The sequence below is a fragment of the Rhinopithecus bieti genome, unplaced genomic scaffold (genome assembly GCF_001698545.2).
Source record: "Rhinopithecus bieti isolate Rb0 unplaced genomic scaffold, ASM169854v2 scaffold_20101, whole genome shotgun sequence".
Classification (NCBI taxonomy): Eukaryota; Metazoa; Chordata; class Mammalia; order Primates; family Cercopithecidae; genus Rhinopithecus; species Rhinopithecus bieti.
In genome coordinates, this window is record NW_016810242.1 from 3648579 (window position 1) to 3666012 (window position 17434).

At 43.8% G+C, this 17434-nt stretch overlaps 1 protein-coding gene across 2 annotated transcripts in view; it reads left to right on the top strand.

The window, feature by feature from the left end:
• FAM20B (FAM20B glycosaminoglycan xylosylkinase) overlaps nt 1-13180 on the top strand; it is a 53692-nt gene extending 40512 nt beyond the window's left edge. For both annotated transcript variants that reach the window (XM_017891671.1, XM_017891672.1), the window contains exons 5-8: nt 45-216; nt 425-616; nt 2914-2973; nt 8638-13180. In XM_017891671.1, coding sequence (XP_017747160.1) covers nt 45-216; nt 425-616; nt 2914-2973; nt 8638-8869 — 656 coding nt within the window. In that variant the 3' untranslated portion in view covers nt 8870-13180. The remainder of the gene's footprint in view (nt 1-44; nt 217-424; nt 617-2913; nt 2974-8637) is intronic.
• The last annotated feature ends 4254 nt before the right edge of the window (nt 13181-17434 follow it).

Below are 17434 nucleotides of genomic sequence, written 5' to 3' on the forward strand. Positions count from 1 at the left end.
TTCATTATTTCCTTAAGTGTATTTGGCTCCTTTCTGTCCTGTAGGAAACAATACTTGTTTTTATGGGAAGTGCTATTACTGCCGAGAAACAGAACCAGCTTGTGCTGATGGAGACACAATGGAGGGATCTGTCACACTTTGGCTTCCAGATGTGTGGCCTCTGCAGAAACACCGTCACCCATGGGGCAGGACTTACCGAGAAGGCAAATTGGCCAGGTAAATGCTCCTATGAGCCATTACTTAATTCTCCCCTGTGCCTAGCCAGGTGCCAGTTCTTTAAAGGAACCAGCACTTCTGTCCAAGAGTAAAAAGAACTGTGGAGTCAGGGGCAAACCCAGTAGGTAGGAACTTTGTCTTCTCTTTGTATGCAACAGTGCCAGGTACAGTGTTGACACTCAGTGCTGGTGATGCTGCTTGTCTCCAGGTGGGAGTATGATGAGAGCTACTGTGATGCTGTGAAGAAAACATCCCCTTATGACTCTGGCCCGCGCCTCTTGGACATCATTGACACAGCTGTCTTTGATTACCTGATTGGCAATGCTGACCGCCATCACTATGAGAGCTTTCAAGATGATGAAGGCGCTAGTATGCTCATCCTTCTTGATAATGCCAAAAGGTGAGACCAGCAGGACTGTCCTTGTCAGGGAGGGGTTTCTGTGTATGAAAGAAGGGCATTTTCTAGAGCATCCTGGAGAACATCTAGAATATAATTGATAGGTGGTGTCCTTCTTTTTTCCACTTGGAGTCTTTGCTATTGGTACCTGTCATTCTCTCTACTCTCAGGGATCTCAGTACTTCAAAAAATGGAAAAGCAATTCTTTCCAAGGAGTATAAGACTCTATGAGCCTCTTCTCAGACAACTGGAAACCAGGGTCATTCGTTTGTTACTACCTACATCATTCTTTCTTGGCTATGATATTTGGTGTTTAGAAACTTGAGAGATACAGATGTAATAGAGTGTGGAATTTGTTATTAAATTTATTCTATCCAAAGGTTCCTGCAATTAAAAAATTAATTTATTTGATAGGATGTTTTGCTATTTTTATGTTAGTCTAGGCCCATACTTTTGCTATCATGGGAAGAAGAGCTGTTGCCTAGTGTGGATTTTATATGTAACGACAAGTTACTTTTATCTTGAATAAGAAAAGTTTATTCATTTTGAATAAATAGAATGTCATTTTTTTAGGCCTGAGCTATTTGGAGAGCACATTGTATTTCCATTTCATATTCTGCATTCTCCATGGTGGCCAGTTTAGTGCCACACTTCTTAAAAAAAATTTTTTTAAGATGGAATCTTGCTCTGTTGCCCAGGCTGGAGTGCAGTGGCACAATCTCAGCTCACTGCAACCTCTGCCTCCCGGGTTCAAGCGATTCTCCAGCCTCAGTCTCATGAGTATCTGGGACTACAGGCACCCGCTAATTTTGTATTTTTAGTAGAGACGGGGTTTCACCATGTTGGCTAGGCTGGTCTTGAACTCCTGACCTCAAGTGCTCCGCTTGCCTCGGCTTCTCAAAGTGCTGGGATTATAGGTGTAGTGCCACCCTTTTAGTTGCATTTAATAAATATTTACTAAATAGAATGCTTCCTTGGAGTGCAGAATTTTCCAGGCCCTAGGTCACTACTGTTAACATTGGTTGTTAGAAATAAGCTAAGACATGGCTCCTCAGCAGAGTGCTTGGGCAGCATTTGCTAATGATGCCACCATCTTATACTGAACACCAGGCGCCTCGTGCTTCGTGAAAGATGGTGACGACCACAGAAAATGAAAGACCAGCAAACACTGCCTCTCCCTCTACCCCATTACAGCAAAGCACATGGCACTCATCCTGTGATACACATGATATTTGATATTTGGTGTGTATCAAAATAGTTGCTTTGTCCATTCAGGCTGCTATACAAAATCCCTTAGACTGGGTAATTCATAAGCATTGGAAATGTATTGCTTAACAGTTTCAGAGGCTGAGAACTCTAAGATGAAGGTGCCAGCAGATTCAGTGTCTGGTGAGGGCCTGTTCCTCAGATGGTGCCTTCTATGTGTCCTCATATGGCAGAAGAGGTGAACACGCTCCCTCTGACCTCATCTCTAAGGGCACTAATCCCGTTGATGTGGGCTCTTCCCTCATGGCTTAATCATCTCCCAAAGGCCCTACCTCTTAATACTGTTGGACTGTTGCACCAGGGATTACGAATTTGAGGGGGACACAAACATTCAGACAATAGCAGTTGCCTTTGCCTTGAATTACTGGAGGACCTACACTGTACTAAGAACTACCAGACTCCAGCTATTAAGGTGAACCTCTGGAAAGAGGGAAAGGTTGACAGTTTTCTAGAATCAGTTCTCCTTTTCTAACTCTGAATTGCTGCTAAGGTAATTTTTGCATCTGCTGTGAATCAGTTTCCTCAGCCTCTGTGAACAGTTTTTCCAATTTGAATTGGTACATATACTTACTTGTAGGGAATAGGATATTGGTAATTTGGGAGTAGAACAAGTGTGACTTCTTTTTACAAGTAGTGGTCATCTGCTTATTTGTGGGAATCTAATATAAATGGCCTTTATTTCTCTCTCTGGTCCTTAAAACCTTTGCAGGCTTAGGGGTCTTCAAGTTCTCCTGTTGGTCTGTGAACTCCACACTGTGTTTACCATAATTATGCTCCAGTACCTTCTAATATCTTGGCAGGAAAAGGTCCCTTGTAAATGAGTATATTTGTTAGATATTTTAGTACAGGCTGTTAGGGATCCTGTGTTTAATTTGGTCATGCCCCGCTTGTTTTCAATTTAAGTGATTTGAGCTGCTGGAGCATGAAATTATCTAGGATCACATTTGAGTTTCATATAGAATTTGCCATTGCTTTGATGCTAAGAAAACAATGGTACTTCCACCGAATTCACTAAGTTTTAATTTAATTTTCAGCTTTGGGAACCCCTCGCTGGATGAAAGAAGCATTCTTGCCCCTCTCTATCAGTGTTGCATGTAAGTTGTGCATAGCAAATACATGTGCCTGCATTGCCTTCCTTTCCAGGCTCAGGTAACAGTACATCCATTTTCTTGGCCCTCAGACTTTCTGATACCTGAGCCATGCTTTTCATACTTCTCCAACCTAGAACCTCTGGAGATCCTGAAATGGGGTATCAGGGAAAAGTGAAGGCAGATAACCCACAGCTCAGAATTCATCTCAAATTTTATATGAATAGAAGAGTGTATGTATTCAGTAATACATGTCTATGTTTGGTTTAATAGCAGAATATAATCACCCATACTCCCCACCCCACCGCCAAAAAAAAAAAAAAAAAAAAACTGAGTAAAATCTGTATCCCTGGTTACTACACCTGGTTACCTTGTGGTTTCAAGTCCTCTCACTCACCCATCACATACCACCTGGGGTTCGCATATTTCAGTTTGAAATTAACTAAACCAAAAGTAACTTTTTCCATAGATAATAATTGATTTTGGCCAGGCACAGTGACTCACTCCTGTAATCCCAGGAATTTGGGAGGCCGAGGTGAGTGGATCACCTGAGGTCAGGAGTTCGAGACCAGCCTGGCCAACATGGTGAAACCCCATCTCTAATAAAAATACAAAAATGAGCCGGGCATGGTGGCAGGCACTAGTATTCCAGCTACTTAGGAGGCTGAGACAGGAGAATTGCTTGAACCTGGGAGGCGGAGGTTGCAGTGAGCCGAGATTATGCCATTGCACTCCAGTCTGGGCGACTGAGTGAGACTCTGTCTCAAAAAAATAGAAAATAAATAGTAATTGGTTTTTTAAAAAAACTGGGAACAGAGAAATTGAAAAATGAGTCAAGAAAATGAGCTAGCCGGGTGCGGTGGCTCAGCTGTAATCCCAGCATTTGGGAGGCCAGAGACAGGTGAATCACGAGGTCGGAGATCGGACATCCTGGGTCTACCGGGAACCTGCTCTACTAAAAAATATAAAAAACTAGCCGGGCGAGGATGGCGGGCCGCACTGTAGTCCCAGCTATAGGGAGGCTGAGCAGGAGAATGGCGGGAACCGGGAGGCGGAGCTTGCAGTGAGCTGAGATCGCGCCACTGCACTCCACCTAGGTACAGAGCGAGACTCCCATCCTCAAAAAAAAAAAAAAAAAAAAAAATGAGCTAAAGTCTAAGAAGCTTCTTTTCATCATTCCTGAAATTATTTTATTTTATTATTATTATTTTTTTTTAATTTGAGACAGCGTCTGCGTCTGTCACCCAGGTGGGAGTGCGGTGGTGCAATCTCAGCTTACAGCAACCTCTGCCTCTCGGGTTCAAGCAATTCTTGTGCCTCAGCCTCCCGAGTAGCTGGGACTACAGGCGCCTGCCACCAAACCCAGCTAATTTTTGTATTTGCAGTAGAGATGGGTTTCACTATGTTGGCCAGGCTGATCTGGAACTACTGACCTCAAGTGATCCACCTGCCTCAGCCTTCCAGAGTGCTAGGATTACAGGTGTGTGAGCCACCGCGCCCGACCATCCTGGTGTAATTTTAGAGCATGCACATCAAGAATCAGCCGGGATTCACCTTGCTTAACTTCACAGAAAAGCAAGTTCAAAAGTACCACTTAATACTGGTCAGCTCCCAGCAACATCGTATCACATAAGACTGCCCTAGCAACTAGTCTCTTTCTCTTCTTTCTTTTTTTAAATAACAACAAAATTCTGTAGAAAGTAACAGTTTACCCAGGCAGTCCTTAGTTGTCTTTATTAATGATGGGAAGTAGTGATATATACAATCAAGAATTGTGCGTTTGTCAGGCCGGGCACGGTGGCTCAAGCCTGTAATCCCAGCACTTTGGGAGGCCGAGACGGGCAGATCACGAGGTCAGGAGATCGAGACCATCCTGGCTAACATGGTGAAACCTCGTCTCTACTAAAAAATACAAAAAACCAGCCGAGCGAGGTGGCAGGCGCCTGTAGTCCCAGCTACTGGGGAGGCTGAGGCAGGAGAATGGCGTAAACCCGGGAGGTGGAGCTTGCAGTGAGCTGAGATCCGGCCACTGCACTCCAGCCCAGGCGACAGAGCGAGAATCTGTCTCAAAAAAAAAAAAAAAAAAAGATTTGTGCATTTGTCTTTGAAGATGTTTTTGTGGTAGTAGTTTTATCAGTCTGGTTCAATCAGGAGATAGCAAAGACACAGTGTGTTAAACAGAGGTGTTTAATATAAAGGTTTTTGTTTTTTTTTTTTTTTTTTGGAGACGGAGTCTTGCTCTGTCACCCAGGCTGGAGTACAGTGGAGCGATCTCGGCTCACTGCAACCTCCACCTCCCGTGTTCAAGCGATTCTCCTGAGTCAGCCTCCCAAGTAGCTGGGATTACAGGCACCTGTCACCGCACCTGGCTAATTTTTGTATTTTTAGTAGAGACGGGGTTTCGCCATGTTGGCCAGGCTGGTCTAGAACTCCTGACCTTGTGCTCTGCCCGCCTCGGCCTCCCAAAGTGCTGGCATTACAGGCGTGAGCCACTGAGCCCAACCCAATATAAAGAATTATTATTATTATTATTTTTAATTTTTTTTGAGATGGAGTCTCGCTCTGTCGCCCAGGCTGGAGTGCAGTGGCGCGATCTCGGCTCACTGCAAGCTCCGCCTCCTGGGTTTACGCCATTCTCCTGCCTCAGCCTCCCGAGTAGCTGGGACTACAGGCGCCCGCCATCTCGCCCGGCTAGTTTTTTGTATTTTTTAGTAGAGACGGGGTTTCACCGTGTAGGCCAGGATGGTCTCGAGCTCCTGACCTCGTGATCCACCCGTCTTGGCCTCCCAAAGTGCTGGGATTACAGGCTTGAGCCACCGCGCCCAGCCTAAAGAATTATTAAATTCCAATAACAGGAGTGACTATAAAAGAAAACTAGGGCTGAGGGAGAGTGCCCAAGGAAGAACAAACTTGGAAGGGGATCCCCTCCCAATGACTGGAGTTTGGACTTCAGTGGAGAAGGTTTAGCTCAACCCACCAGATAGCAGAGAAGTTTACTAGTTTGCAGGTGCTGAACAAGCCAGAAGCAATTCTCCAGAGTGCAGGCTGGGTGTACATTCAAGCCATAGCTGGTGTCATGACATGGAGAGGGAGAGAGAGAATCCAGTAGGAACCTTCTGTGCTGCAGGTGAGGCACACATGTGGGCCTTCAGAGGGAATTGGGGCCGGGGTGAGCAGATGGCCTTCAAATCTCTGGTTTCCATGTTGAGAGGGCCTCAGGAGAGTTATTCCCAGGCCAGGCTAAGGCTTGAGGTCACCAAGGACCCACACTTTCTGGGAATGTGGCTAGACAGGGCTTCACTGGATGACCTCTGTGCCTCCCCAGCACCACCATCGACCCACAAAAGCATTTGGAGAGCCCCTTCCCCCTGCAGTGTCCCCCTAGCGCCCTCTAGTGAGAAAGCTTTAGGGGAAAGATGCTTAAATTAATCCCACCCGTTGTAGCAGAGCACATTTTGGTTTGGTTTGGTTTGGTTTGGTTTTTTGAGATGGAGTCTCGCTCTGTCGCCCGGGCTGGAGTGCAGTGGCACGATCTCGGCTCACTGCAGTCTCCGTCTCCTGGGTTCGAGTGATTCTCCTGCCTCAGCCTCCTGAGTAGCTGGGATTACAGGCACCTGCCACCATGCCCAGCTAATTTTTTGTATTTTTAGAGATGGGGTTTCACCATGTTGGTGGGGCTGGTCTGGAACTCCTGACCTCAAGTGATCTGCCCACCATGGCCTCCCAAAGTGTTGGGATTACAGGCGTGAGCCACTGTGCCTGGCCAGCAGAGCATATTTTGAAGAGTGAATTTGGAGCTGAGAGGAAATAATGTGATAACTTAGTCACAGAGGAAGCTCTGATACTCTGGGCATTTGTAATATATTTCAGAATAAAAAATAACTGTACTCCGTCTGTGCCTGTTTGCCCCTTCCATGCATGCTTTATGCAACAGTCTTCCTTAGCTTTTAAATTGTTGCACAACAGGCTGCCTTTTACAGAATCAGACATTTCTGCATACCTAGTAATTCCTACTTTGCCCACAGAGGGCTAAGAACTTTTCTTCTCAGATAAATAAAAGATACTCTATAGTTGGTGTCTTTGTTTGTTTTGTGCTGCTATAACAGGATACCACAGACTGGGTAATTTGTTTTATTTTATTTTATCTTATTTTGAGATGGAGTCTTGCTCTGTCGCTCAGGCTGGAGTGCAGTGGCGCGATCTTGGCTCACTGCAACCTCCACCTACCAGGTTCAAGTGATTATCTTGTCTCAGCCTCCCAAGTAGCTGGGATTACAGGCGTTCACCACCATGCCTGGGTAATTTTTGTATTTGTAGTAGAGATGGGGTTTCACCATGTGGCCCAGGCTGGTCTCGAACTCCTGACCTCAAGTGATCTGCCCCCTTGGGCCTCCCAGAGTGCTGGGATTACAGGCATGAGCCACCATACCTGGCCAGACTGGGTAATTTATAATGAACAGAAATTTATTGGTTCACAGTTCTGGAGGCTGAAACGTTAAATATCAAGGTGCCAGCATCTGACAAGGGACTTCTTGCTGCGTTGTCATGTCACATGGCAGAAGGCAAAAGGGCAAAGAGAGAGGGCAACAAGGGGCTGAACTCGCCTTTTTTTTTTTTTTTTTGAGATGGAGTCTCACTCTGTTGCCCAGGCTGGAGTGCAGTGGTGCAATCTCAGCTCACTGCAACCTCTACCTCCCAGGTTCAAATGATTCTCGTGCCTCAGCCTCCCAAGTAGCTGGGATTACAGGCGCATGCCACCATGCCCAGCTAATTTTTGCATTTTTAGTAGAGATGGGGTTTTACCATGTTGGCCAGGCTGGTCTTGAACTCCCAATCTCAGGGCCCACCTCGGCCTCCCAAAGTGTTGGGATTACAGGCATGAGCCACCTCTCCTGGCCTTGAACTTGCCTTTTCATAGCAACATTAATTAGTTCCACCCATGAAGGCAGAGCATTCATGGCCTAATGACCTCTTAAAGACTCCACCTTGATACTATTACAATGGCAATTTCAACATATATTTTGGAGGGGACAGACATTCAAACGGTAGCAGTCGGTGAAATAATTAAGGCAGATAGGTATCCTTAAAATAATTTTTTCCTAGGAGAAGTTGTTTTAGACTTCAGAAACACATGAAGAAGAAGGAAGCTTATAGTACCCATTAACGTCTAAGGATGCATCCTCTTGTTAACATTGTAGTGTACTTCATTCCAATCCATGTGTGTGTATTTTGTTTTCCTGCAGATTTGAAGTGAAACAGGGTTTTCCTCCAACCTTTTCCCCCCACCCAGCATCATACCATAGGCATTTCCCATTCCACTAAATTTTCAAAATTGTTTTTAACGGCTGCAGGGTATTCCTTTCAATGGATGAACCATAATTTAACTATTTCCCAATCATTGGACATTCAGATTGTTTAACATTTTTCCTGTTACAAACAGCACTGTGGTGAACATGTGTGTAAATCTCCGTATATATCTCTGATTAGTTACACAGAAAATATCAAAACATAGTAATGTTGCTTACTCATTATGTAGGGGTAATTCTAAAACAAAAATGATTTAAAGTATTTTACCTAATTTTTTTTTACTTTTGTCTGCCTAGCAGGCTTTCAAACTCCATTTGATAATGAGAGGTTTTAAGTACCTTGTTCTATAACTTTTTCTTCCAGCATTCGGGTTTCTACCTGGAACAGACTGAACTACCTAAAGAATGGTGTGCTAAAGTCTGCCTTAAAATCTGCCATGGCCCATGACCCCATCTCCCCAGTGCTCTCTGATCCTCATCTGGACGCCGTGGATCAGCGGCTCCTGAGTGTCCTGGCCACCGTGAAGCAGTGCACCGACCAGTTTGGGGTGGACACAGTACTGGTGGAAGACAGGATGCCTCTCTCACACTTGTAATTCTCGACACAAAATAAGTGAAACTTCTTTTTACAAAGATAGAGAAACAGCACAATCAATTCCAAATGGTATGAGATGGATTGGAAGTGGCCAGCAGCAAGGTCTGGTGACAGGGGACAGGGTGGCCTTGGATGTCTTTGGTGTTTTCTGTAGTGGAAACTAAAGCAAAGACCACAAGTTTCAGAGCATAGAGACATTCCTACTGAATTGCCTTCTGACCTCCTCGGCAATTGCCCATTTTAGCACTGGGCATCATAGTTGGTCAGTCTTAATTCCCATGCCAAAGGACAAACAGGTGTGACATCTGGATAGATGAATACTGGGATTGGCTCTGGAGTGTGTGTTTTGAGTTGAACCTTGCAGTCCTTTCTCCACGCCTGTGGATTTTGTGGAAACACTTTGCAATCTCTTGTGTCTTTTTTTTTTTTTTACCAGAACTAGTTAAATCAGAATGCTTACTGTCCTACAGAGTGGCAGCAAATAAAACCTTGCATTCCATCAAGCCAAAATAGCACACTCTGTTGGAGGAGATACATGTTTAAGATAGAATTGGAGGGAAGGACAAAAACAGAAAGGTGTTTGGGCTTTTAAACCATTGGGTAGTATTGTTTTGATGATCTCAGAGGAGGGAAGAAGAGAGAGAGACCCACTGGTAGAACCAGAATCGGGCAGATGATTGAAATTGAAAAACAGGTTCCCTTGTATTGAGGGTCTTAAGATGTGTAAAAGGCAAACATGTCTTTGCACCTAAGTAAATTCTGCATTCTCATAGTTGTATCCCAATTAACCAAAAAGTTGTCTCTAGAGAAAATGCTATTACAATCTAAGCATGATTCTGTAAGGAGACTAATTTTTTCCCCTTTTGCCAAAAGCAGTCTTTCCCAAATTAACAAAGCAAACTGAAATAATACCTTGAATAACAGGTAGCTTGTGGTCTCTGTCATCCTCATTTCTCTTCTGAAATGAATTTCCACCTCTGCCTTTAGGGTATTTTGTCACTGAAGCTGCTGAAGCCCAAGAGATCAGCAACCTTTTTGCCCCTTTCTCCTAAGAAAGGGACACTCCTACAGGTGAGAGTGTATACCTTACTGGGGGCTGGACTTATCTTGTGGTTTGGGGCCGTGGAAGACTGGAAACAAAGATTTTAAGCTGCCGCCGCTTTTTTTTTTTTTTTTTTGAGACCAAGACTCACTCTGTTGCCCAGGCTAGAGTGCAGTTGCATGATCTCGGCTCACTGCAACCTCCACCTCCTGGGTTCAAGCGATTCTCTTGCTTCAGCCTCCAGAGTAGCTGGGATTACAGGCGCCCACCACCATGCCCAGCTGATTTTTATATTTTTAGTAGAGATAGGGTTTCACCATGTTGGCCAGGCTGATCTCAAACTCCGGGCCTCAGGTGATCCACCTGCCTCAGCCTCGCAAAGTACTGGGATTACAGGCATGAGCCACCATACCCAGCCAAGATTTTAAGCCTTCTGAGCCTTGAAATTGAGGAGGTTAAAAGGAAGAGCCTTAAGATTTTGATTTATGTCAAATCCTAATTCCATCATTCAGTCTTGTTTGGAGTTCTGAACCCATGATGTTATATTATGCTTCTTTCTCCTGTTAGCACTCTCAAATTTCAGTTTTGTAAAAGCACAGTTTTCATTTTGTGTTCTGGCAAAGTGATGTCAACATGTAAGTAGTTGCAGTAAAACACAGGGGCAAAGGAAGACAGGGCTGATGTGCCCGCTCACCTGTGGACTCAGAGCTATGGGCTTTGCTCCTGCATCTTGCCGAGGTGCATTCCAGCTTTTCATTCCTGTCAAGCAGAGGCGAATATTTAAACAGTGTGGTTGAATACATTTAATGCCAGCCATTGGAAACTAGTTTTAGGCACCTACTCTCAAAAACAGCTTTAGAATTTATGCCCAGTTTTCTTGCACTGAAAGATAACTGAGTAACCTATAACTATTTTTAAATGGCATGAAATTAGGAAACTTTTGTACATTTTATATACATTTCGAGATGAAGAGAACAATGGGCTGGGTTATAAAAAGGGTGTATTGAATTTAAGAAGACAGAGACTAGCACAAAACACAGAATTCGTGTTAACCAAAGGAGGCACTGATTTCAGTTTTAAGGCTACTCACTGTTGTGTGTCCAGGGAAATTCATAACTCAGTATGAGAATACCTTGGTTAGTGCTCACCCACAGGCTTCCAGGAGCCAGCTGGGAGGAGACAATAGAAAGAGATATCAGCTTTGCTCTCCCTGTAAAGGTTAGTTGAACTAAGTTATGGATTTGTGGTCTTTCAAATACATGATGCCTTTAGTATGCCACACTGAAATGAATAAGAAGTCTGAAACTGGGAACTTCGTAACATTGAAGGCAGAGATTCTGCTAAGGAAAAAAGCAGGCAGGAAAGAAAATGTCTCAATCCTTTCTTGAAAGCATTTGCAGAAAATGTATCATTTCATTTTATTTGCATCTGTTTTCAGACTCGTGATCTTAAAAGGCATTCTGATCATAAATTTAGAATTTTCATCCATAAAATTTAGAACTCTAATCCATAAAGTTAGAATTGAGCTAATAGAGTGGTGTGACATGGCACTGAGAATATAAATTTTTGTTCTAAGTCAGGATTTCAATAAGCTGGAAAAGTATGTTTAGGCAAATCTTGGAGAAAACCAACCATAAACTTACAGCTTTAAAATTCAGAAAGCCCTAAAATTTCAAACACTGTTTGAAAGAAGAGGTCGGGGCCGGGTGCAGCGGCTCATGCCTGTCATTCCAGCACTTTGGGAGGCCGAGTCGGGCAGATCACCTGAGGCCAGGAGTTCGAGACCAGCCTGACCAACATGGTGAGACCCTGTCTCTACTGAAAATGCAAAAATTAGCAGGGCACGGTGGCATACGCCTGTAGTCCCAGCTACTCGGGAGGCTGAGGCAGGAGAATTGTCTCTGTCTTAAAAAAAAAAAAAGAGGTGGATTTTTAAGTGTTGTCACACTGTCCTACTTTCTCTATTAGAATCTAAGGATGTTATAATCAAGTCGTTGTAGGGTTTGGATCAGCTGTAAGGTATGCCTACCAAACATCCAAAGGTAGATGTGGAGACATTTTAATACTACAAAACTAGGAAAATCCGAACTCATGGCCATTTCCTGCCCTCCTCCCACTTGTTACAAAATGTTTATTCTAAAGTTTGAATGGATAAATCTGAGTATAAAGGTTTTGTTATAAAACTTTCTTTAGTATGAGGCTGCATTGTGGGTTTGGGGGAGGTGTAAATAATTTTCTGTGTAAAACAAATTCATAGGATCTGATTTGCTCAGAGTATTATTCAAGAATGTATTAATAAGGCATTGCCCCCTGTTTGCACTCAGGATTAATATGTCAAATGAAATTTAAGAAGGAAATGGAAGAATTCAGGTACATTAATTGCATATTATTTTGGGAAAGATGAATCCTATACGTGGCAATTTTTCAATGTCATCCAAAGCCAGCATTGTCTTCCAAAGAAATCCATCTTTTTTTTCTAAAAAAAGAAAATGCTTTTGCCTTCCCTTCCCTTTCCATCCGCCATATTTCTTCAGCCTTTCTTCTTCATCACCCGTGTATTCTTTGACCAGTAAATGGCCACACCTCAATGATGATAAAACAGCATTGTCGGTAAGCTATCTTATATGCCTAATCCTGTGAGTTTGAGCTTCAGGAAACATGAGTAAAGGTATATGTAATGTATATATTCATATATGTATTCTAGCAAGAAAAACATATTTATTTTAACAAAGGGGAACACTGACTTAAATTGCTGAAGGACTTGCAGCTAGTGAAAGGTTCTCAGTCTCTGAGAGTGGACCCTAATTAACATAAAGACTATTCATCAGCAAATACCTACTGAGCAGCTCTAGTGTGCCAGCACGGGCCAGGCCTACTAGTGAGCCAGGCACACCTGTCTTTGGGAAACTCATTCTACAGGGGAAGGCCAGTTTTTTTCCCTTCAATTCCTCAAGTCTGGGTGGTGACAAGGTAGGAGGGACTGGGTACTGGACTACCACAGGTTTTTAGGAACTAAGGTGTTTCTCATAAACACAAAATGTTGGGTGAAACTGGGAACAACTTACTTGGAAGCTAATTTATTTGCTTAAATGGAAAGTGTGGGAGCCACTACCCTCTCTTTTGATCTGCCAAGGATTTCTTCTCAGAGCTGTTGCACAGAGATTGTACTTGGTAAGATACCAAACAAGACAGATATGCATCTAAATTTCTAATGTGTTCTATGGGTTTCAATTCTGAAAAAAGAAAATGAATAAAGATTTTAATAAATATGATGTCTGATCTTTTCCTCTTCTTTCTCCCTTCAGGATATTTCCAGTGGTTCCTATTTCAGTTTCCTTCCTGTTTTGTTAGGGGACAGAAGAAGATCACATCTTTTGTGACCACTTAAACTTCCACAGGGATTGTTTCACAGTACCTGGTGCATTAGACCTGCAGATTTCCTCACCAGTCTTCAAACGGTTCATACTAGATTGTAACTATACCAAAATTTTTCATGGGATCATTCTTAGGTGCTTTTTGTATATTTAATAGTTAATTCCATTTTTGCAGCTTCCTTAGAGGTAAAGGATTATGAATCCTGAAGAACTTGTCAGCATACTACAAAAAAGGTAGGAAGAGAAGGCCAGTGCCCTAACAGTACTTCTTAGGACACCTAGATTTTTAACTTTTCAAATAGAATCCAGCATCACAAACCTCAACCAGATAACAAAGCTCTGAAGATTTTCATTGGGCCAGGCGCCGTGGCTCACGTCTTTAATCCCAGCACTTTTGGAGGCTGAGGCCTGTGGGTCACCTGAGGTCAGGAGTTTGAGACCAGCCTGGCCAACATGGTGAAGCCCCTTCTCTACTAAAAATACAGAATTAGCTGGGCATGGTGGCGCATGCCTGTAATCACAGCTACTCGGGAGGCCGAGGCAGGAGACTTGCTTGAACCCGGGAAGTGGAGGTTGCGGTGAGCTGAGATTGTGCGATTGCACTCCAGCCGGGGCAACAAGAGTGAAACAGATGAGCTGGGAAACATTCCTGTAATGTTTGTTTCTCATGCAGGGTTATTTAAATATGGAGACTTGCTTTTGTTTTGTTGTTTTTGAGACCGAATCTCAGTCTCAAAAAAAAAAAGCTGGGCGTGGTGGCAAGCTCCCATAATCCCAGCTACTCAGAGGCTGAGGCGGGAGAATCGCTTGAACCTGGGAAGCGGAGGTTGCAGTGAGCCAAGATCGTGCCATTGCACTTCAGCCTGGGCGACGAGCGAAACTCTCTCCAAAAAAAAAAAAAAAAGTTTTATTTGCAGGATATTTGTGCTAGTTTTTGTCATTTTTGTGTGAATACATGTGGGAGGCTAGTAGAGCCTGGTCTGTGTATCTCACTGACTCACCACATACAAATTCTTTTCCAGGCTAGAGTTCAGGATTCATTTGCTTCTCAAGCATATCAGAACAACTGGTATTAGAGCTTGAAAAAGGTAGCTGGGAGTAGGGAGTGCAGGGCTCTGTTACTGGGTAATTTTACCTAGTATGTTTGCTTATGAGACTGATTTTTAGCAGCCTTCATTTTGTAAAATAGGAATGGTCATAACCACTGGATTTCCATGGGTAGGGTTTTGTAAGGTATAAGCCCCAAGGAATAATGGTATTAAATCACAGTTTGTGAGATGTTTGGTCTGTTGTCAGTAGATCTTTGGGCCATTGTGCAGTGAGCTGTGGTATACCACTGATGTGATAGTGACTGTCTTTTTCCCTCAAAAGAGCCTGCAGTCTAGACCTGGCAGAAAAAATAAAATTGCTTGCGAGGCACCAAGTCCCTTGGGAATTAGATAAATTAATTGCAGTGAGAATAAGAAACAGGAGAGGATCATGGAGGTGGGGATTGGGAGGGGTTGGGTTAGGCAGGACCTACATTGAAAAAGTAGAGATTGATCTAGACTTGACAAGAGGTGTGTATAGAACCCCTGACTCCGGAAATGCAGAACTATTTGCTCAGTGAATACAGGGCCTTCTGGGCCTGTACTTTCAGTACCTGGGTCACCAGAAATACCGCTTCAGGGGTTTCTCATTGTTCTAGGAAATGTGTGTGTGCCCTGTCTCTTGAGGACATTCTCAGTCCATCTGGAGTGCTATACAGATGTTAAAGGAACATAGATGAGCTGGGAAACATTCCTGTAATGTTTGTTTCTCATGCAGGGTTATTTAAATATGGAGACTTGCTTTTGTTTTGTTGTTTTTGAGACCGAATCTCGCTCCAACACCCAGGCTGGAGCACAATGGCGTGGTCTTAGCTCACTGCAACCTCCGCTTCCCAGGTTCAAGCAATTCTCCTGCCTCAGCCTCCCCGAGTGGCTGGGACGACAGTCACGTGCCACCACGCCCTGCTAATTTTTATATTTTTAGTAGAGACGAGGTTTCTCCATATTGGCCAGGCTGATTGGTCTCAAATGCTTGACCTCAAGTGCCTCAGCCTCCCAAAGTGCTGGGATTATAGGCGTGAGTCACCGCGCCAGGCCGAGACTTGCTTTTGACCCAGAGTGTTTCCAAGGCAGATGGTTCTGACTGCCTTCAGCGGGGTTGGGAAGATGTCTACTGTAAGGCTAGGTCATACTCAGATATCAATAAAGGTGTTGTGTGCCAATTTTGCCTTAGGCTTTTTTTTTTTTTGGATTGACAGTCTTGCTCCGTTGCAGGCTGGAGTACAATGGCACAATCATAGCTCATTGGCAGTCTCAAACTCCTGAGCTCAAGTGATCCTCCTCCCTCAGCCTCTCAAGTAGCTAGGATTACAGGCACGCACCACCACATGCAGCTTATTTTTTATTTTTATTTTTGGTAGAGAGACAAGGGATCTAGCCTTGTTTCCCAGGCTGGTCTCAAACTCTGGCTTCAAGCGACCCTCCTGCCTCAGCCTCCCAAAGTGCTGGGATTATAGGCATGAGCCACGGCCCCCTGCACAGAAAGACTTTAAAAGTGCAGGTTTTGATTCAGTATGTCTGAGGCCTGAGATTCTGCATTTCTATCAAGCTCCTGGGTGATGCCAGTGCTGGGGTTCTGGAACCACACTTGAGTAGCACCGTAATGCTTGCTAAAGAATCACAGCTGTCTGTAGTTTTCCCAACAGTCTCTAGATGTCCCCATCATCCACGAGATACTGCTCCCAGACCTTTAAAATGAGCACAGCCTCCAAGCCCTGAGATCGAAAGGAGTATTTCTTGAGTATTATTTGATATCTTGAGTATTTCTTGAGCTATTTCAATAAATTACTCCTTCGAATCTCAGGGCTTGGGTGAGGCCTTGCCCCTCATTTTAAGAGGTCTGGGAGGACCACTGCACCTCCAGCTGGGTGACACAGCGAGGACTCCGTCTCAAAAAAAAAAAAAAAAAAAAGGAATTACTCAAAGAGGCCTAGAAACTGGTGTTTGGATTTATTGTTTCTACACGGGACTGACTGGTGAAAACTGTTTACCTCTATTTTTTTTTTTAATAGCAAAAAATGTCAGCCAGGCATGGTGGCTGATGCCTGTAATCCCAACACTTTGGGAGGCTGAGGCGGGCAGATCACCTGAGGCCAGGGGTTCGACACCAGCCTGGCCAACATGGCAAAACCCCGTCTCTACTAAAATACAAAAAAAAAAAAAGAAAAGAAAAAAAAAATTAGTGGGGCGTGGTGCTGAACACCTGTAATCCCAGCTACTCAGGAGGCTGAGGCGGAAGAATCGCTTGCACCAGGGAGACGGAACTTGCAGTAAGCCAAGATTGCACCACTGCAATCTAGCCTGGGTAACAGAGCAGGACTCCATCTCTAAATAAATAAATAATAAAAATGTCTTGAAATCAAATCGGTTGTCGAAGAACTTCCCAGCTAACCTACTTTATTTACCATGGGATGCTAAATCCAAGTCAGAACATCTCAGAAATGAGGAGGTAGCCCTACATGAAAGTTCCAAGCAAAGATAATTGTTTCCACAAAATCTTAAAACTTGGATTGTTTTAATAAACAATTGTTACTATTAATTTTTTCACCATAAATTCACTTATAAACTTCACCAGTATTAACTAAAGCCATCCTCACCTCCTGTGTATACCACCCAGAGCCGCCTCCAGGGCTGGGTAGATACAAAAATAAAAGTGGCCACATATTGAGTGTTGATGATGTGCTCATTAAATGAGCTCATTTAATCTTCACAGCAGCCCTATAAGGGGACTATTTTATTATCCCTTTTTATAGGTGAGGAAACGCATGGGACGGTTCAGTAACACCCAGGGTTGCACAAATAGAAAATGGCAATCACTATACTAGACTGCCATTCAGACTCAAGCGACATTTGTTGAGTTTTTTTTTGTTTGTTTGTTTGTTTTTTTTTGAGATGGAGTCTTGCGCTGTCACCCAGGCTGGAGTGTAGTGGCACGATCTTGACTCACTGCAACCTCCGCCCCCTGGACTCAAGCCATTCTCCTGCCTCAGCCTCCTGAGTAGCGGGGATTACAGATGCGCGCCATCACACTCGGCTAATTCTTGTATTTTTAGTAGAGACTG